Genomic DNA, 22,662 nt, shown 5'->3' on the forward strand with positions numbered 1-22,662 from the left:
ACGACCCAAAATTACCCAGGAACGTATCTTACTTTTTTGTTAGCTCCTCCACAGGCTCGCGTTTGAATAAGGGCTAATAAGATACTAATATTCAAAGCTGAAGAGTTTGTTTGAACGCGCTAATCTCGGGAATTACTGGTCCGATTTGAAAAATTCTTTCGGTGTTAGATAGCCCATTTATCGAGGAAGGTTATAGGCTATAATATATAATTACGCTACGACCAACAGGAGTGGCGCCACGGGGGTGAAGCCGCGCGGAGCAGCTAGTATTTAATAAAGTTTAAATAGCTTAATTATTTTTAATAGCATCGAGAAACTGAAACGTCGGCCCCGACCGATAAGAAATAAAAAGCAATACCATACGAAATTAAATTTATTTTATAAAATCTTTAACCGTTAATTTTCACTCGAAAATATTAAAACCACAGATTAAAACCAATAAAATAGTAGAATTTTGTTTGCTCTGTGGTGAAAGCCATTAACAACATATGGGAATGACTTATGACAGAGACATTTGACATTTTTCTTTAATGAAATTTGAAAATTGAAGGCCGGCTGTGGTGTACTGTGCGTTGATCAATTTATACTTTCCGTTTAAATAAGAAGCAAACCGTTGTTCTGAATAGATTTTAATATGGATGATACAATCTTATTTCCTTCGCCAAATTGGTTTCAAACATCAGGCATTGCTGTAAGTCCCGATGGGTGGCTCATTTACGGAGGTCCTAGTAAAAGCCTTTGTGTGGTAAGACCGGTAAAAAAACCAGAAAATCTCCATCAATCTTACCAAGCACATGTCTTGAACAGAGCGCACAATGAAAAGTAAGTGAAGTAATATCCTAGACATGTGTATTATTAATTCCCAAGTAATATTCCTCGCCGTTTTTGCATTTTTTTCTTTATTTATGTAGCTAACTTTTATTTTTCTTAAATAATTGTTTAATTTAATTTTTAGAATAGTCAGTGTAGACTTTACACCAGAATGGCCTGAAAAAAGATGTGTAGTTGCTGGCAGTGCTGATGGTATAGTGAAACAATGGTCCTTAAGTATAATTGATAATTCAGTCAAAATTAAATTTCAACAAAGTCATGACATACACCATACTGAAAAGGAGGTAGGTAACAATTTATTTATTTCTTACTATTGAAATTCATCATCAATTATTAATCGGAAAATTACATAAATTATTTGAATCCAGAATGATGTGTAATTTTATAATTATTAGAGTATATTGTTTTATATCATTTAATTATTAAGTATGTGCTACTTAGATTTATATGCAAAAAAGAAACAGTTTAAAACAAATTTATTTGTAGAATTTATGTTTATTAAATTGTTGTGGAGTGGTACTAAGTAGGGCTAAGATTTAAAACATATTTATCATTATCAATGCTGATTATCTAATTATTATTAATAGTTAATACAAAACCAAACAAATGATAACAATTTTTTTATATAAGTAAAACTAAAAAAAATATTTACAGGAAGTGGTTGGTGTGGGCTATAGCAATGAAACATTTGTTGTGACTATTGGCAATTTTGGTAATATTGTTAAGTGGGATGTATCTACAAATATCGCTAAGTCTTTCAACACATTCCTTAAAAGTTTCAAACCAACATGTCTTGCATGTTCACCACACATACTCCTAAATGTTGCAGTAGGAACTAAGCAGGGTGTAGTTTTTGTAATTGATCTAAACGGTGAGTTTTTTTATTGTAATTTTTATTGTTTCAGTCTGTTAGTACAATGTTATTAAAAACAGATTTGCTATTTATAATAATTTTGTAATTAAAATTGAACCTCCTAAATTGATAGGTACTGGAAAGGTTTTATACAAAGTCAGAGGGCAAAATGAAGAAATTGTAAATGTATCATGGTGTCCCAAGTATGAAGTTTTAGTTAAGAAATCTTTAGAGGAATCTCAGAAAAAATCACATCTATCCGATAGATTAGCGAAAATAAGACTAGAAGGTGAAGTGGCTGAGGGTTTAAATAAATCTGGTGTTACCAAAGATTTGCCTGATGATAGTTTTGATGATTCCATTGTGCAAGAAGACGACATGTTCGATATTTACAAAGATCATGAAGAAGATGAGTTTGGCCACAGAAAATATAAGCCTGAGATGATTGTCGTTAAAACTAAGAAAGAGAAAAACAATGATAGCGATTTTCTAGCTGAATGTATGAAGTTAAAAGAGGATTTGTTGAAAATTAAGAATGCTCCGGAAGATACAATTGAAGATCTTGTAGATGCTATGGATAAGGCACATGTGAGTCAAGAAATTAATGAAAAAGAAATTAATGAAACAGAAATTAATGAAACAGAAATTAATGAAAAAGAAATTATTGAAAAAGATTTACCAAGTGAAATTCAAGAGAAACCTGATAGAGTTGAAGTGAGCTGTCATCCACATAAACATCTTTTGGCGTCCATTGGAAAGCAAGGGTAACTAAATAGAAATATATTTTAAGCATTGAACATTATAAAAAATTTTGTTTGATATTAAATTTAAAAAATTAAGTACCTATACAACTATATCGAACTAAAAACATAATTTTCTTTCATTTTCCTAAATCATATCTAGTAAAAATACAATTGATATAATATTTCAGTGGTGTTCGGATATGGTCAAAATCAGGCAAGTTGGTATCAAGTTGTGCAGTTGCAAATGCAAGTAAAAACCAGAAACATAAGATTCCAGCATGGGCAACCCTGCTGTGGTATAAACCTGAAACTTTACTTATTGCTGATGGAAAGAGCCAACTGCTTACATGTAATCCACTTAAATTGGATTGGTATGTATTTCAATTAATATTATATTATATGTATATTATTATAGCCCAGAATAATTGTTGTCTAACCATTAAATATAATATAAAATTTTGTATCTCATACAAAAAAATAGAACTCGAAATGAGGGCATAATTTATTTCTTTGATTTTTTTCTCGTTTTTTTTTACGAGACATTTATTCGTAATGTTATTAAGACGCATTTAAAATGCGTAACGATTTTTGTTTTTATGTGAATTTCAACGAAAGAGCAGGCGACCCACTCACTTTCTGGAAGCTCATCGTCGCCCATGGGCCATGACCATGAGCGTTCGCATTGTCGGAGACTACGAACGTTTTGGCCTTTCAGAAATTTGAAAAATTTGTTAAATTCTAAGTTCACAAAGACTTCTGTGACACCAAAAACTATTAAACACTAATTTATTTCTTCTATTTCAGTAAAAATAAAATGAAATGGAAACTGGAACACAGCTTACACAAACGCGGCCTGTTTTGCATTGCGTCTAACGCACCAAAAATACAGTCACCAAACGACAAAACTACTGAACATTCAACAGATCATTCAGACAATGCATTCAGTGAAATAAATAATTATAAAGTAAATGAAGAGGATTGGATAGTCTGGTCTGCGTCACAAGATAGGAATTTAGTTTGTTATTCTGTGGAAAAACATGAAACACTAGCCGTGTATAATTCATGTGGAGGATATGTTTATACAATTGAATCATGTCCATATGATGCCAGACAGTAAGTAATTAATAAAAGTAGTCTGGCAGGAATTTGTTATTTGAGCTTATAATATTAACTTTGTATTATTAAGCAATACAAACTACTAAAGAGCTAAGACTATTTAAATTATGAAAGTCATCTTTTTCCAACATCAAGATGAAAAACAATATTTTTTTGGCCTTTAATTTTGCCCGGGCTCAGTTGTATATTCTACATAATATTATATTTGTATTCAGGGTTGCCATAAGCGTAGGGGATGGAGCCGTAAGAATATGGGAAGCCGATATAGATGAGGATGATCCAAAACTATATAGAGGGACCGTACATACATATTGGCAGAATGTTCAAGGAAAAGTTCTTACCGTTACATGGCATCCAACTACTGAAAATCTATTGGCGTTTGGTACTGCTGAGTCTAGGGTATGTTTTGGATTATTAATAAATAGCAGTGTTTTAAAATTATATATAGGATTCAGTTCGTAATTCAAAACTAAAGTTTTTGTGTTTCACAAGTGAAAGATAAATGTGTAGGAAGAAAAGAAAGAAAATAAATTTATGAATTTAACAAACAATGAATTTCCATGTTAAGTTTCCTTTTAATAATTAAGTAAAATATGTACTCATAAAAATAGTACATTCAATAATTTTCACTGCAAATTTCAATGCAATTCAAAAAAGATATGATACACTTTACAATAAAAATTTTGGCTATTCATTCATTAATTCAATGAAATAATTGTTGTTGAAACATTAAGTTAACCCATTGAGCCCCGAACGACCCGATCGGTCCACGACACAATAGATTTTCTATTGTGTCTGTGTTTCCGGGGCCTGAGTTATTAAAGGTTATTTAATATGTTATCGATAATTTACCTTAACAGGTAGGTCTAATAGACACGGGCGGTAAAACTGAGAAGCCAGCGCGGACCTTAGTACCAGCGTTGCGTGGAGGCATATATTCTATGTGTTGGGGTCCTAAAGATTGTTTGTATGCGTGTGGTGGGGGTGAACTTGTCATGTATCACACTAAGAACGTTACTGCAGGTAATTAGTTGATATTTGGGTAGATAAAACGATAAAATATCGAAATTTTATGCAGATTTTAAATAATTATTGACTATAGCTATTTATGTTCTTACTACTATTCTTTGATAGAAAAAAATGTGTTACGGTTTTTTTATATGTCCATAAGAACTCTCTATGATTATGTTAAATGGCACAAGTAATTTGACGGAAAAAAGGATTCCAAAAAACAAGCATTTCCGAAAAAAAATTCCAGTATGATTTATATTTCAAACTGCTACGAATTTAGTAAAAAGCTGTTATAGCATTTCCGAAAAACAATAATCCAGTATATTATACTTCAAACTTAATCCTACGAATTTAGTAAAAAGCTTTAAATTTTAATATTACGAACAGACACGCCAATTTTATTATTATAGTAGAGCCATTTTAATAGGCAACATTTGACAGTTCAACAAAATTCAACAACGTAACCTAGTAACGACGACATAGAATAACATGATATTTCGTTTTGTTAGAACTGCACATTTGCTTAACTTTTTTCAATTACGATTACATATTTATAATAATAATGACCGATGCAACTAATTTTAGGATTTGATTTTACTGATAAACCATTCTAAACATAATAAACATTTTCTTATTTAAAGAACTGACGTCGCTACAATTTTGTGTCAATAATCCTTTTTTCTTTTTAAATACCAGAGACGTTACTCTAAAAATCGAAATCTGACATCTAGAATCGAATGCATTGATTACTTGGGAATAAAAAATCATCATAAATTATTGATATGTGTTTCAAGTTCGATTGACAAATGTTTAAAGTCCGTATCGATTAATTCGCTTTAATCGATGTTTTTAAGCAGGTTACCACCCTATGAAGATAAAATTGATAGACGTCAAATGTTGCCTATTAAATTGGCTCAACTATAGTAAACATACATAATTAATTCTACTTTTTTACTTATGTTAATAACAAAATATATATTTATTATCCAGATCCAACCCCAATAACGGTAGAGATAGACGGCAAGAAGTGGGACCTATCAGCGGTGCGGTGGTACGAGCGAGGCATTCTAGTTGGTAGCGGGCATGGTGCGGTCGCTATGTTGAATCATGCACACAAACCGATTACTGCTACTTTTCTGTTTAGGTAAACATTGAGTGTTATTTGTTATTAATATGTGTGTACTAGATTTCCGCCCGCGGCTTCGCCCGCGTTTTCAAAGAAAAACCCGCATAGTTCCCGTTCCCGTGGGATTTCCGGGATAGAACCTATCCTATGTGTTATTCTGATGTATAAGCTATATTGTGGTAAAGTTTCATTCAAATCCATTCAGTAGTTTTTACGTGAAAGAGTAACAAACATCCATACATCCATACTTACAAACTTTCGCCTTTATAATACATAGTAAGTAGGACTTATATATAACTTACTGTTGTACTTTGCTATGCAATGGCAATTAGTGATAACTTTGCTCATAATTTTTACCAGAAAGATAATACAACCTACCTGAAAATCGGACAATATCTATTTTTCATACCCCTTAATTATAAGAATAAGGCAGGACACCTTTTGCCAGGACAGCTAGAACTCTTCGAGCTTATACTAAATTGTAATTTTATATTCATAGATTTTTTTTAAACCAAGCAATCTGCATCTAAAATTTCTATTTATTTTTTATTAAATACTATTCCCGTGAAAATATATTGAATTGCAGTAAAATGATACATCACATGGACTGGCACCCGCAACAAACGTCAAGCTCAAATGAAGAATCTCCATATAAGAATCTCATAGCAGTCAGCTCACTGGACAAACAGAATAGTATTGTTATCCTGGAGTATGACGAGAAAGAAGGTATGATAATATGAAAAACAATAAAATTAATTTTAAAATTGATACTACTGGTAACATTTTAAAATGTGTTGAGTGGATTTTCTTACACCTAATAAATCTCAATATTTTTGTCTTTAGAAGAATTATGCTTATCACTATAGTCACTTTCCTCATTATAATACTTGCTATTATGTATTGAATTTAGTGATTTCATTTGAAATGTTGTATTAAAACATTCTATATAAGTTGTAATATTGTTGCAGAAGTGCCAAAGTTGCAAGTGTGGAAAACACTAACAGGACACAAAGGTTCTGTGTTGCAAGTAGCATGGAATCCTCATATAGAAGAATTGTTATTGTCTACTTCGCAAGATTGCACCGTGCGTGTGAGTAGATCATTTATTATAACTGTAAAATACAACATGCCAAAATATATAAGTAATAACTATTCGCAAAGCTGTGAAGTTCTTTACATATATCATCACACCATGTTGTGTGCACGTGTTTCTTTTAATCGTTTCTTGAAAACTTAAAAAAAATCTCGGGGGGTAATGGGAAAAGTCCATAAGCTATTGCAACTACGAGTGCGGCACCGGTGGGTCCGTGATGTCATCTAGACTTGATAGCCGCCGGGTCGCACGTTCGGTATCCTGATCAGAATTTACCCTAGTTAGTTAGTTAGTTACCCTATATATGTGTGCTAAATTTCATTGTAATCGGTTCAGTAAAAAAATTTGGCGTGAAAGAGTAACAAACACACACACCCACACACACATCCTCACAAATTTTCGCATTTATAATATTAGTAAGATTGTACATTGGGTTTTATCTTATTTTATAAATATTTTAATTGGTTTTAATGTACAAACGGCGGCCTTATGGCTCTAAGCCATGTCGGTGTTTGAATTTCTGATCAAGAAACCGAACGTATGCGCCCGGGCTACGTCCTTTGATTTCTCTTCTGTAGGGCGTGCCTGGCGCACCTCTTATTTAATTCCAAACAATAATTGTATATATTATATTATCGCTTTTATTTATTTTTTTTTCATAATATGTACACTGCCACTGTCAGGATGTGGTGTCCACTGAAAATCAGTGGATAATCTAAGTGTCTTATATGTCCTTAGATTCTCAAACCACTGAGTGGATATTATCCATTTTGTGCCGTTGTAACTAGTTTTAAGTTAATTTAATTTATTTTTGAAGTGAAAACTTCTTTAGCGGCGTTGAGCACTTTTTCTGTAATGGGTATAAAATCTTAAACTCGCGTCAGGACACGTGACCTGATCGAAAAAGCGTAAGACGGATACCATTCCAAAATATTAGACATGCTCAACGTTAATAATCAAGTTTTCACTTCTGCCGGCACTCCCGGAGTGCAACCCGTCTTTTTTATGTATTAATGTGCATCGGTACAAATAAATGTATTTTCTTTCTTTCAATTGTTTCACTACTTTTCCACCAGGTGTGGGACATAACCTCGGGCACGTGCACGCACACAATGGGCTCGCACGCGCACATGTCGCTGGGCGGCGCGTGGAGCGGGCAGCCGGCGCGCGCGCGCACCGCGCTGTCGGGCGGCGGGGACTGCGCGCTACGGGCCTGGGACATCGACTGCCACCCGGCGGAGCACTTCCGAGGTATATATACCAGACCACCAGGTGTGGGACATAGCATCGGGCACGTGCACGCACACAATGGGCTCGCACGCGCACATGTCGCTGGGCGGCGCGTGGAGCGGGCAGCCGGCGCGCGCGCGCACCGCGCTGTCGGGCGGCGGGGACTGCGCGCTACGGGCCTGGGACATCGACTGCCACCCGGCGGAGCACTTCCGAGGTATATATACCAGACCACCAGGTGTGGGACATAGCATCGGGCACGTGCACGCACACAATGAAAACTTGATTATTAACGTTGAGCATGTTTGATATTTTGGAATGGTTTCCGTCTTACGCTTTTTCGATCAGGTCACGTGTTCTGACGCGAGTTTAAGATTTTATACCCATTACAGAAAAAGTGCTCAACGCCGCTAAAGAAGTTTTCACTTCAAAAAAAACGATTACACCCTATACGGCGGTCGATTCGTACGCACTGAGTTGGACTATTAGATCTCGTGGATCGGTAGCGAAGTATATATGTTAATAATAATATTTATATAATTCACTTGCAGAAGTTAAACATGAAAACCAGAAAGACAAAAGGAAGAAGAAAGATAAAAAAATTGAAGAAGATCTGACGGCAGCGATAGTTTCAGAAAATATTATAAAACCGCATAAGAAATTCCTCTTACCGACTATGAATAGTCAAATGTATCCTTTGACTGGGTTGAAAATAAGAAAATTAGCGGAAAAATACTTAAATAATCCTGATATTGCAAAAGGTCAACCAGAGTTGGAGACTGGAACTGACTTTCTAAAAATGTTTGGCACCACCAATGATGTTAATGCTATCTTGGATTTGGAAAGTGAGTATTTTTAGTTTTGAAAACATGTATTATACAGGGTGGCCCGTTTATAGTGGTCCAAAAATTTTTTTCAGCTTGAGAGCATCATGAGTAATCATTTAAAACAAACTTTAGTTAAGCGAAAACTTATGGTTTAGAAATTATGATTTTTTTTATAAATAATCCGGATTTTCAATATTTTTGTCACAAAACCACTCTGTTATGAAAACTACTGGACCGAATTGAATGAAATTTGGTATAGGTATAGCGCAATAACCTACCTATCGCACTATTGGCTCATCTTGTGTAAATAATTAGACTGAATTTTTTTATTTTAACTTTTTCTGTAGTTTTTTGAATTTCTCGGCAAAATATGGAATTTTCGAAAAAATCCTGTGAAAAAAAAATGTACCACCAAGATTTTGCTGGTACTGCTAAAAACTACCTTAACATAGGGTTATTCTTGACACAAAAAATCATAGTTGTCCTTCGATTGTAACATCTTCAAAAACAACATCATGTACATTAACACATGGAATTCGAAAAATTACGAAATTTACCATAATTTAATTTTAATCATTTGGAACGGCCAATTTTTGATTAAAGAACCATTTATTGCCATAAAAGTCATTACAAAACAGTATTCACATGGCTATAAAACTTAAAATGAATGAAATAAAATTTTTACCTGCCAGCCAAGATAACTTAACTTTATTCTAATGTCAATTTATTGAGTTTTTTGTGTTGTTTAGTTTTTATGTTTAAATCTTAATAAAAGGTTTGGAGAATTAATAAAACAAAATAAATATTAATTAACATATTGTTTATTTTTTACAAAAGGTTTTCAAAATGCCGTCCGCCTTTCGCTAAACATAATCTGCATCTGCGTAAGAAATTTCTTCGCAGCCTATTAAATGGCTGCCGGCTTTCTTTAATGGCTAATTAATGGCCTATAAATAACCATAAATTCATTATACATAGGTACATTTGTATACCAATTTATGGTATTATACCATTTATTACCATAGGTTCATACCTAAAAATTCAAGTGGATATAACAGCCATTAAAGAAAGCCGGCAGCCATTTAATAGGCTGCGAAGAAATTTCTTACGCAGATGCAGATTATGTTTAGCGAAAGGCGGACGGCATTTTGAAAACCTTTTGTAAAAAATAAACAATATGTTAATTAATATTTATTTTGTTTTATTAATTCTCCAAACCTTTTATTAAGATTTAAACATAAAAACTAAACAACACAAAAAACTCAATAAATTGACATTAGAATAAAGTTATGTTATCTTGGCTGGCAGGTAAAAATTTTATTTCATTCATTTTAAGTTTTATAGCCATGTGAATACTGATTTGTAATGACTTTTATGGCAATAAATGGTTCTTTAATCAAAAATTGGCCGTTCCAAATGATTAAAATTAAATTATGGTAAATTTCGTAATTTTTCGATTTCCATGCTTTAATGTACATGATGTTGTTTTTGAAGATGTTATAATCGAAGGACAACTATGATTTTTTGTGTCAAGAATAACCCTATGTTAAGGTAGTTTTTAGCAGTACCAGCAAAATCTTGGTGGTACATTTTTTTTTCACAGGATTTTTTCGAAAACTCCATATTTTGCCGAGAAATTCAAAAAACTACAGAAAAAGTTAAAATAAAAAAATTCAGTCTAATTATTTACACAAGATGAGCCAATAGTGCGATAGGTAGGTTATTGCGCTATACCTATACCAAATTTCATTCAATTCGGTCCAGTAGTTTTCATAACAGAGTGGTTTTGTGACAAAAATATTGAAAATCCGGATTATTTATAAAAAAAATCATAATTTCTAAACCATAAGTTTTCGCTTAACTAAAGTTTGTTTTAAATGATTACTCATGATGCTCTCAAGCTGAAAAAAATTTTTGGACCACTATAAACGGGCCACCCTGTATAAATATTTTTCATTGTAATAAAGGTAAATATATTTTTTGCGTGTTCTGAAACAATACCTGCTCTCATTGAATTTCTCTCCGTACATCTGACAGAAAGCCACTTGCATAGGGGGGCTGGTTGTCTGGAAGAAATCGCTACATATAATAAGATCGCCAATTGTTTAAATGTATTCTTAGCTAAGTTTTATCGTAAATTCTAACAATAAATAATATTTTATATTATTTTCCAGTGAAAAACCATCGAGAAAACGATAGACCTGAGTCGTGGATAATGATGTCGATATTCCGCGGTGAAATGGCCGCAATGATTCAGCACGCGAACCAGTCGGATTTCTTGTGCCCTTTCCTTGTTAGTTTGGCGCCTTGCGTTTCGTTCAAGTAAGAAATAATTGTTTATTTACTCTTAATCCATAAAGTGAAGTCCCATGTCCCCTTGTGGGGTAAGGGGCAGATGCATTACGCAATATGATCCTGACTGATCGATTTTCTTTAGAGACAAGTAGGTGATCAGCCTTCTGTGTCCTGCCAGACCGAGACATTTTTTTTTCTTTGTCTCCACCGGAAATCAAACCCAGGACCCTCGGTTCTACGCTCATGCGTCAACCACTGTACTAAGGACTGTCACTGTGCGGTCTTAATCCATACTTTTATATAATTATTGATATATTACTTTTATATGATTTACGGAGCTATTTTTTTGGTGGAATTTTTGTGTGTGAAATTAGTATGTTGGTTCAGGTTCATGTAATTGTTAATTATATTGGGGGGGCAAGTATCTCGCCTCGCGGCGGTGCTGAAAATAAAACTCCGGCTGAGTGGCCAGACGGCCGGAGTCTAGGGCGACTGAGTGAGGAACCTTCGGACTATCCGAGCGTTATCCAGAAGGACTGCCCGCTGTATCCCCACTGTCATGGGCTTTACCGGTAAATCCAACCTCCTTAAATATTGTTTTAAGGAGGCAGGAACCAGCCCATTGGTGGACACAACTATAGGGATTATCTCGGCAGACACACCGTCCCACATCTCGACAACCTCGTGCGCCAGATCCAGATATTTTATATATCCAGATATTTATTATATTAATTATTATTGTTTTCTATGTTTGCAAAAACAAATATTTTAATTAAACACCCTCGCTGCGAATTGAGAACTCGCCATAGTTTTGGGAATGACTGTTAAATTAGTAGCTGTTAACGAGATTCGTAACCACTTAAAATCAACATCATTTCGTGTGGAAATGATACATATATGGATCTACATATTTAGGGCTGATTTTTCAATGCTTGGTTAAAACTTATTCGTCGAATAATGTATAAAACTATCATTTAAAAAACGTATTCTAATTGCCCGTATTTGACAGTTTACGTGACATTTTAATATCATCGTGTAATACTTTATTGGATGGATAAGTTTTATCCAAGCATTGAAATATCGGCCCTTAGGGTATTAAAGCCATGCTTCATAATAAAGTTTTAATAAATGTTTTCATTTTAGATATTGGAAGGACACAATGCAGCTATACTTAGCTCAGATAGACAGGATGATTGCCAAAGGAGAAAGAGAGAAACTGAGACGTATGTACTTTAGTATTAAATTGAAGTTCCTATTTGTCATCATTATTATTTATATAAAAAAATGTGTGCGTGTACTAGTGTACACACGTATGAAGTGAATCTTCTTTATACTTAACCTTATTTTTCAAAAAAAATTTACTATATGCAACTTGACAGAAATACGTCAAATCACGCGTGGTAGGGATAAGAACAAGATAGGCGCGTAACGGAAAAAGTCACGCGTAACGAAAAAATGTTACACTAAATTTTTTTCCAACCCCGATAAAGAAGTTTCACTTCAATAAAAATGAGTCCCCAAATGTTGCTAAGCGGAAAACTCGAGAATTGCTTGACCACATCGGTTAATTCTTTGTTAAGGCGAAGGTTAATTACAAATCATTTTAAAATTACATTTAATCACAAAGATTAGCTTTGAAAATTCAATAAAACACGAATGTTTACTATTATTATAATAAAATAACTATTGATTTCAGCTAACAGAGAATATGGCGGAATAATATTGAGGAAAACAGCGTTGTTACTGAGCGTACACGATGTAAAGAAGGCAGTACAAGTGCTCAATGAGGCGAGGCTTTTTAAAGAAGCCTATTTATTATCGAGAACTAGGTGTGTAGTAAAATGTTTTATTGATTATTTCAATGGAGTATTTTAAATCTTACTTTAAAATTTGATTAAAACATTAATAAGAATTTTCTATAAACTCTCTTAAGGGGAGGCTCCCTAAATTTTATGTGAATTTGCATTAATATTCTGAAACAGGCACACATACAATCAAAATGGAACTTTAGTATATAATTTATTGGGTCTTTTTCTTTCGATGTACAAGACAGTTACGTTATTGTAACATTTTCGCTCGATTCATTTTTTATTAAAAAATTATGCCTTTTTTAAGGATTATTACATTTTTTTAAAGATTTACTTGGACTTTATGTCTAAAATAAATGTTAACAGTAAGAAAATAGAGTTTACTATTGAATACCAAGATATTTTTTCTCTAGATCAATTATTACTTTAGTTTTAAACGAAATAAGAATTGAGACTTTTCGAGCTCGAACACGATCAAAGAGCGCACGCGATATTCAACTTTATTACGGCTGTGTTAGTGTCTAGTACCTTAACCGGTCTCTCAGTGAGAGCCTCCTCTTAACTGATAATTTTACATTATGAGTAACATCTATTATTACTATTTTAGTATTTTCTTGTGTTTGCTTTTCCGCGAGTATGTATAATACATTTATGTAAAGTGTGCGAAATGTCGGGTTTATAATAATATAATGAATAAATCGCGTTTAAATTCCGCCTGTCTTTAATTTCTATAATATGTTAGATTTTTTTTACAAAAGTAATATACAAGTCTTAACCACATTTTTCGTTGTAGGCACATGGACAGTATAGCGGAAGAGACACTTAAACTGTGGGCTGAGGACAGCATAAAAAATGGAATGTACCCTTTGGCTAGTGTCTGGTAAATATATTTAATTTTGTATGCATGCAATTTATTTATGAATGAGAAAACAAGATGTGTAGCTTCCAAGTAAAAAAAATACATGGTAATGATTAAAGCGTATAAAAAAAGAATTAAGAAATTTTAAAGACAAGAAAAAAAATCGATCACGACTTGAATGTTCGTAGGCAAAAACGCGGGTTCTAATCACGCTTCGTGGTCGAATATTACTTATTATTTTAAAATTTCTCATTTATAAAAAAAGCTATATAAAACTAATATCATAAATGAATTAATATTTTTCGTTGTTTGTTTTCAGTTACATAATACTAAATGATCCATACCAAGCTGCAGTCGCGCTGTCGAAAATAAATAGTCAAGAATATTTGAAACTCGCGGCTGATTTAGCTAAAATGGCGGGTCAAATGAAATTCGCAGAACACATAGATGATAAATTACAACAGATAGAAAATACAAATGATGAAGAAGAAACAGAAGACTTAGAACCTTTGCCTTCTAGGGCGGAGTTGTTTACTGAATTAGCCAGTGTTGAAAATGCCAAAAATGTTAATGTTGCTGTGTAAATAAACGTTTTTATTTTAATAATAATATGGCTTTGATTTCCCCAAATCTTGATACGGCATTTAGTTGTTATTTATTGGTGGAACAGTGTCAATTCTCCAAAATCCTTCCTCTTGACCGCATTCAACGTCGAGCAGCTCGAATTGTCGATGACCGTAGGCTTTCCGATAGGCTCGATGTCAGTGCGAAGAGACGTTGCGTCTCTTTTTATATTGTACAGAATCTACTAAGGGGAGTGCTCTGAGGAATTGTTCCACCTATTACCAGTCGAACACGAACACACGAACGCGAACATGAACACACGAACACGAACACAAACACAATCACCAAACACAAACACCAAACGCTAAACGCCAAACGCCAAACGCCAAACACAAACTCAAATTCAAAATTATCTCTCCTTGAGTCAAATGCTACGCCAACAATAAGCACGAATGTAATTACTTATCTACATTTTAAGAAGTTAATTTTAAATCACAATCAAATTCCATTGTTAGATTTCCCTATCTATTAAAAAAAACCGCATCCAAATCCGTTGCGTAGTTTTAAAGATTTAAGCATACAAAGGGACATAGGGACAGAGAAAGCGACTTTGTTACTATGTAGTGATTACTGAAACTTCGCTGTCTGTCTGTCTGTGCGTCTTTCAATAGGCCGTATTGAGATACGACGACGGGAGCTTATCAACCAATAATAATGCACGAGTTTTAAAGAACCAATAGAATCGTTTCATTTACTTCGGCTCGCTCACCACAGCTCTGGTGGAAACGGCTCAGCGGTTCTAGGTTTGCAAACCTGCTTCAAACTAAATTAAGCGATATGATTGATTCTTTGAGCAATAGACGAAAATTCACAGCTTCACAAAATCGACAGCTTTGCTAGACATCATCGCACGAACATTCTCATCGCAAATTATTTGTGGAAAACCTGTGGCACCCTAAGCGTAGCGAAAATCAAAATCTTTGGAGCAAGAGTACACTAGCGACCATTTCGAGTACTTACTACAGCATTGTTATAAAAATTTAAAGTTGCCAAGTGAGAGTAGTGTCTTTATGGTTATATTTTATTTTGTTTCATTTCGGATCAATACAAACGGAGCTGGGGCAAGTGGCTAGCCTAAAATAAAGTCCATTATAAGAAAAAAAGGGGTCCGATGAAAATAAAACAACAACATAAAAAAAATAATTAATTTATTGAAATATTATAATAGGCACCATATCAATTTATTACAACCATTCTATAGATTACAAAATAATTGTCAAACATTAACGATATTTGGTACATTAGTCATTTGTGCATTTTCTTAAGTGATCATCAACAAGATACGTATTAGGTTAATCAAAAATAAACCTATAGTTATCACATTATTAAGTACAAGCATAATCATAATACTGCTTACTAAAGTTTCATATAAATATACTTCGAAGCCAGGCATACAATCAAATAATTTGTTCTATAAAATGGCACCAATCGTTTTTTCACTCACTATACAATCACAAATGCTTTCGGAATGCTGTGCTATTTCAGTCTTAATCGGTCACAAAAAAAAAAAAACAAAACGCTGGCCTCAAACAGATAATAAAATATAAATAATTGAATTCGTCGACACAAAATTATTCTTCATAAAATAATCATTTAAATTGCACAAAAATTAAAATCTATCCTCAAGTGAAAAAAAAAAAAAAACAAACAAAAGACCAGCTTCTGATTGAAACTAGATAGATAATAAATAATCATCATTATTATTGTTAATAGTAATATTATTTATTAGTTATTATCGTCAGCGGGATCCTCATTTTCCTGGTTAGTGTTACTTGGTTTGCCTTTCTTGCATATTCTCACTAATTTCGCGTTAATCTTCTTCAACTTTTGATTCTCTTTCATCACGTCAGCAAATTGTTGATTCTGAAAAAAATAGAATAAATATTCAGGATTTTCTATAAACAAGTCCATATAAACATTTTATAGTTTCGCTAAAACCGACAAAATGATCTGGTAATGTTTTTTGGATAATGATGCATATCCTATATAATAGGACATTAAAAAATCGAGTTGCCTTACTAAAGGATGTATCGTATTATTTTGTTGTGGCTACCTTAAATAGATCAAGATTCGTCATCAGCTTTTGGACTTTTGTTTTCGTGAATTTATTTATAAAAAAATACGTGTGGCACTCGAGGACTGCCGCGGTAAAGCTATTGCATAGCATCGCATCGTTGTGCCGGTTGGAGTGGGGGGCGTTAGGTTTTTTCGTTACGGAATTTTTACATTCGGTCGCCGCGCTCAAGGCCCGCGATAGAAGCTATGCAATAGCTTAAAAATTATAAATTTATACTAATATTATAAAGCTGAAGAGTTTATTTGTTTGTTTTAAAGCGCTAATCTCAGGAGCGGAGCAATGAGGGTGAAACCGCGGGGCACAGCTACTATAAAATAATAGCACCTCCATCCTCTTATCAACGTCTGTTTGAGTAATCTCAATTTTCGATCTATTATACATTCTTTAAATAATAACTTACTAGTGGTCCGCCCCGGCTTCGCCCGTGGTACATATTTCGCAATAAAAGGTAGCCTATGTCCTTTCTCGGGTATCATAATAAATCCATACCAAATTTCATGCAAATTGGCTCTGTAGTTTAGGCGTGATTGAGTAACAGACAGACAGACAGACAGAGTTACTTTCGCATTTATAATATTAGTATGGATTAATCATGTTTTCTAACCTGGACAATAGCGCTTCCCGTGGCCACATAGAGCGGTGCAGCAGCCGATGTAACTGCCAACTGTTGTTCCAGCAATGTCTTCTGTTGGGACAGCCTCTCGAGCGCCTGTCAAATCATAACCGAATTAGATTTTTTGACGTGACAACGTCTTATAATTCGATAGAGCCGGCTGCGCGCGCGAAAAAACATGACTCATGCGGCGTTACCTCGCTCTGAGGCGTTCCATGTAAGGCTTGAAGTGCAAGCGAGAGCGCGGAACGAGCGACCAAGAATCACAATCGGACGTTGTCACGTTCAACTGTCGTCAGTAAACCGACTTTACAGACAACCAATTTTTTTAACATCATTTTAATTATGAAGTGTTAAATATTAAATTAGTATAGAAAAGAAAAACAAGGATATGTTATAAATAAATATTTCGGGACAATTTTCACACACGGCACGATCTGATCCCATACTAAGTCTTAGCTTGTGTTATGGAAACCAGATGGCTGATAAACATACATATATATAATTTTAAATAAATACTTATATAGATAATTAACACCCTACTACTATAACTATGTGTCTATTTATTAAAAATAACTTAGATAACGGAAGAAACTAATGAAACGATTATACTACCAATTCAGGTCATTTAGTAATTTTACTTATTGAGACATATTGAAGGGGTTCCGTTTCGGCACTTGCAAAATGTCTGCAAAATATCTATAACAAGTGTGTTTTCATTACTCACAATTCTAAGTCGTTTCAACTCCTCAGCATGTCTCTCGTTCGACTTTTTGCATGTTTCGTCTCTTTCAACTTGATAACTCAGGAAATCTGTGGAAGTGTATTTTAAATTAAAAGCAATCGAATCCAACATAATGAAGGTAGTTAAGAAATCTTTAGTGTCATGCTAAAATCCAAGTTTCTAAGCCTGAATAATAAAATATAACATTCATTTATGTGTCGAATCGGCGGGTGTATTATACATTTTTACACGAATTATAAAGATGATTTATTGCATTTTATCTTGACGTTTCAAACGTTTTATAAAGACCATGGCCTCGGGACGAGTTTTTGTGTCAATCCAACTTTCTACACTACCTTTTACTCTCGTCTCTTAAATACATTTAAAATAAACAGCTCTTTCCAACTATCTTTCCATATTTTACTGCTAGTCACAAATAAATAAATAATAAAACAAATAAACAAACATACCATCACTAGTTTCCGTCGCCACATCGACTCTATCGGTTTCAGGCCGTCGGTTCTGATCGTGCAATGTCTGCCGCCGCTTTTTGCGCACAGACATACATACACTGCTCTCTTGGTATTCTAGTAGTTTCATCTGTTAAACAAATACAAAAATATACTTTCATAATGTTATTAATAGATGTTTATTGTAACGACACTCTGGTTTTTACTTAGAAACAAAATGCTTATCGAAGAGAGCGAAAGTCTATTAGATTTAAGGCCACTTCTAAATATGTTCTGTCAAGTTTATTCATCAGATAAAATGGCCAACAGTGTCTAGGTCTATAAAATTTAAAAATAACTAATATAAAATAAAAAAATCATGTTCTCGAGTTTTCGAAATCATAAGATGTTACATTCCTTTGTAAAAGAGTATTGAAAGTCTCGCTTGCGCAGTTTTCATTTCATTGGAATAAATGCAAGTTGCTGTTGCAACATTGTCAAAAGAACGTTAAAGTTCGCGAAATATTTTAGAAAGATTATTCCTAGCTCTTTCAATTTTTGTTAATAAAATTACAAAATAGTTATAAAATTATAACCTTGCTTTGCGTTGCGAGGAATGTATTTGTAAAGAATCAATCATATCGCTTCATTTAGTGTTTGAAGCCATACTTAATATAGTTATTCGTATTATTGAGTAATTTTTACTACTAAATTTCCCACAAACCTCAAGCGAAGTCTTAGCCTCTTTAAGTCTCTGACACTGTTCGTCCCGCTCCTTGAGATACTCCGCGCACGTGTCGCACTCCTCGTCCAGTTCCCGACATCGCTCTTGGACACTCGAAAGCTCCTTGTTGACACGCTCTAGCTCAGATTTTGTCGCTTCTAATTCCCTATAGTTTTATAAATAGCGTTAGATTGTATATCTATACTACTGTTATGCTATATACTCCAGTCAGTCAAGACAATCAATTCACAATAATTCCAAAAGTTTTCAAACTTCGGTCAAGTGAATGGTACATTGGGACGACAATAAATCTCATTTTGCAACCTTGTCCGCAGTCCGGAACATTGTTAAAATTGCAATTAAATTATTTTTTGCTGTATGGTCGTGAAAAAAATTCCAAAAGTTCTGCAAGTTTTCGATATAATATTTCATATCACATATTAAATTTGCAACCAATATCCAGGATTTTTTCAGTCAACCCATCTTTAATAGATTTTTTAATAGACTACATTTATTATAAAATTGGTCTCATTCTATTATCACGCCGGTGCAGGTCGACCTATATTCGGATCTTAGACCATTACGCTCAGACAATAAGAGCAGAGCAATGCGGGTAAATCGGACGGGCACAGCTAGTAATGTTGATAATTTTAATTCTAAACTAGTTACGGATTGATGAAAATTGAAACTTATTACTATTGCATTCACATTGTTAAGATTTAACAAGAGTCTAATGTAAAGAGTTGTGATTCCAACTCTTTAGATAGAAATGTTATGTTTTAAATCAATATGTACACAAATATATCTAATCATACTACTTCTACTACATATAAATATAATGACAAATCTTTAGAAATATGCCTTTTATTTATATACTTACTTGATGATGTACGCATTTTTATCAATGGTTTTCTGCATTTTGCTAATGGTAACTTTCAATTCTTGTTTCTTATGGCGCAGCTCTTCAACGAGTTTCGTTAACTTTTTGTTTTTGTCCACTTCTGCCTCATAAGACAACATTGCAGAATGTAATTTTGCCGAGTCTGAAAGTTTTTAGTGTATAAATCGGTATATTAAAAATTAAGATCAAAACTTATTTAAAATACTGATGGTTAATGTTAAAAAATATATGCTGAAAATATAAGTTTATTTATTTATTCAATTATACTTCATCTAGAAGCACTTTTGAATCGTCATAACTAATAATATAATAATATAGTTATACCTTCATCAGTATTGACTGCTATATCCACTCTGTTGGCCGCCTTAAGATTGGCATTGTGAACTTTTTGTCTCAATTGTAGGTTTTCATTCTGTAAAAAATATTATTTTGGTAGCACACTTGTATTTTAGCTAGATATATGTACCTATAAAAACATAAAAAAACTAAACACTGTCCTCAAATATGTTTGTGAAATTCAATCAGAAAGATACAAATATTACAGTAAAATAAATCTTAAATATTCATAAAATATACAAATAAATTTCAACCTTATTCAGATCAATTAAAGTCGTCTTTACAAAGTATAAAAAGGTACTAATTATGTACATTTTTCATGTGCGCACTACAAATGTGTAAAATTTACTACATATTTATATAATAGATACCACAAATATGTAAGATTCTTGTTAAGAACTGTTTAAAGTTCAGTAACGGACAAAAACCTACCTCCAGTACAGATTTAGCCTCTTTAAGCCTCTGACACTGTTCGTCCCGCTCCTTGAGATACTCCGCGCACGTGTCGCACTCCTCGTCCAGTTCCCGACATCGCTCTCGGACACGAGACAACTCCTTGTTGACACGCTCTAGCTCAGATTTTAACGCTTCTATCTCTCTATAATAATAATAATAAACATTTTTTGCACACACAAACAAAACAAAATCAAACAAAAAATACAAAGTAATATAGAGCGGTACAAAATAGACGGCCTTATCGCTAATAAGCGATATACTGTAAGCGGTTAATAAATAAAAATGTTACAAATAAAGCATCACTACATAGTATAAAACAAAGTTGCTTTCTCTGTCCCTATGTACGCTTAAATCTTTAAAACTACGCAACGGATTTTGATGCGGTTTTTGAAGTGAAAACTTCTTTAGCGGCGTTGAGCACTTTTTCTGTAATGGGTATAAAATCTTAAACTCGCGTCAGGACACGTGACCTGATCGAAAAGCGTAAGACGGATACCATTCCAAAATATCAAACATGCTCAACGTTAATAATCAAGTTTTCACTTCTGCCGGCACTCCCGGAGTGCAACCCGTCTTTTTTTAATAGATAGTTATTCAAGAGGAAGGTATATAATTTATTAGGTTTCAGACAAAGCGGGCTAAGCCGTGGGCGGAAAGCTAGTTTATTATATCTTTTTGGACAAAAATCCAAACACACAATCTTCAAAATATTTTCATAATTTTAAACACAAAAAAATCGATCATGAGGCTGGATTCGAACCCGCGTCTTTCACCATTTCCTTTCGGCCAATCGTGATCCCACCAGAGCAATCGATTTTTTTCTCTATTCGACGCGGGTTTGAATCCCGCCTCGTGATTGCATTTTTTAATTTTTTTTTTAAATTAAGGGGCGATTTTTCAATGTTTGGATAAAACTTATCCGTCCAATAAATTATTACACGATAATATTAAAATGTCACGTAAACTGTCAAATACGGGCAATTAGAATACGTTTTTAAAATGGTAGTTTTATAAATTATTCGACGAATAAGTATTATCAAAGCATTGAAAAATCGGCCCTAAAATTATAAACATACTTATGCGAGTGTTTGTCTATGGCCTTTTGCATCTTGCTCATAGTGTTCTTCATCTCTTGTTTCTTGTATCGCAGCTCCTCTATGCATTTAGTTAATTTCTTATTTTTCTCGACTTCCGCGTCGTAAGACATTCTGTCCACTACCACAGAGTGTAGATTCGCCCAATCTAAAAACAAGTTTGATTTAGATTTAGTAAATGCTACTTGTATTCCATATAAGGCATTAGAGATGCATATGTCGCCGTCATCTGGTTGAATCTGCTATTTAATTGAATGACTATACCCGGCTCGGCGAATGATGATCCGTATGACAGTTCGTCTTAGTGATTGCTCGTATGATGGGTCGTGTCGATACTTTACTATTTTATAGGCAAAGGCGTGGTTTGCATTCAGCCACGTCGGTAAACATAAAACTGAATTTTTAACTAAAATTTTTAACGTCTATTATGTTGTTGTTGTATTAATTTAAGTTTTTTAGCATAGATTAAGTAGGTAAGTAAAACGAAAGTTTTCCAAAACATAAAAATGCACCTTATCATTTTCACGTAATTTTTAACCCGTTTAACACAGCGTAAATTAATGTAAAATTATATACTTTTACTTCTGTCTTACTCTTTGACTTTGAGTCATACTCAATCTAAATAAATATTGTTTTACAGCCAATAAAATGCTGACTTTATTGGAAAAAGCTTGCAGTGAAGTCACTCCGGATAATTGGAGGAAATTCGTAGAATATACTAAAAAACTTTGCTATGATGATTGGGATCGAGATGTGCGATACGACACCATTGTAGATCAACCGCTATTAATAAACGTAGGCGACAGCAGTTGCAGTTCTGATTCTGAATTAGAGGCGCAAGCACTGATTTCATCAGATTCAGACTAAAATAT

The 22,662-nt window shown here is 33.7% G+C and overlaps 2 protein-coding genes across 2 annotated transcripts in view; one reads left to right on the forward strand and one right to left on the reverse strand.

The window, feature by feature from the left end:
- Positions 1–552: 552 nt before the first annotated feature.
- LOC149902519 (gem-associated protein 5-like) lies at positions 553–14,395 on the forward strand. The gene is made up of 18 exons (XM_090110015.1): positions 553–822; positions 956–1,115; positions 1,486–1,702; positions 1,818–2,448; positions 2,616–2,798; positions 3,232–3,540; positions 3,759–3,942; positions 4,404–4,566; positions 5,545–5,698; positions 6,267–6,406; positions 6,649–6,770; positions 8,046–8,220; positions 8,555–8,848; positions 11,005–11,152; positions 12,269–12,348; positions 12,822–12,954; positions 13,727–13,813; positions 14,112–14,395. The coding sequence occupies exons 1-18, from the start codon at positions 635–637 to the stop codon at positions 14,374–14,376; spliced, it is 3,633 nt and encodes a 1,210-aa protein (XP_089966141.1). The 5' UTR covers positions 553–634; the 3' UTR covers positions 14,377–14,395.
- Positions 14,396–15,547: 1,152 nt separating this feature from the next.
- LOC149902520 (uncharacterized) overlaps positions 15,548–22,662 on the reverse strand; it is a 33,281-nt gene continuing 26,166 nt past the window's right edge. The window contains exons 23-31 of the mRNA XM_090109796.1: positions 21,773–21,938; positions 20,673–20,838; positions 20,229–20,316; positions 19,884–20,046; positions 19,004–19,169; positions 18,301–18,430; positions 17,834–17,919; positions 17,098–17,202; positions 15,548–16,279 (exon numbers count right to left, since the gene is read on the reverse strand). Of these exons, the coding sequence (XP_089965922.1) occupies positions 16,142–16,279; positions 17,098–17,202; positions 17,834–17,919; positions 18,301–18,430; positions 19,004–19,169; positions 19,884–20,046; positions 20,229–20,316; positions 20,673–20,838; positions 21,773–21,938 (1,208 nt within the window). The 3' untranslated portion in view covers positions 15,548–16,141. The remainder of the gene's footprint in view (positions 16,280–17,097; positions 17,203–17,833; positions 17,920–18,300; positions 18,431–19,003; positions 19,170–19,883; positions 20,047–20,228; positions 20,317–20,672; positions 20,839–21,772; positions 21,939–22,662) is intronic.

Source organism: Colias eurytheme, chromosome 15, assembly GCF_061535395.1.
Source record: "Colias eurytheme isolate Ceu_HAF_F1 chromosome 15, ilColEury1 Martin Lab GWU primary, whole genome shotgun sequence".
Classification (NCBI taxonomy): Eukaryota; Metazoa; Arthropoda; class Insecta; order Lepidoptera; family Pieridae; genus Colias; species Colias eurytheme.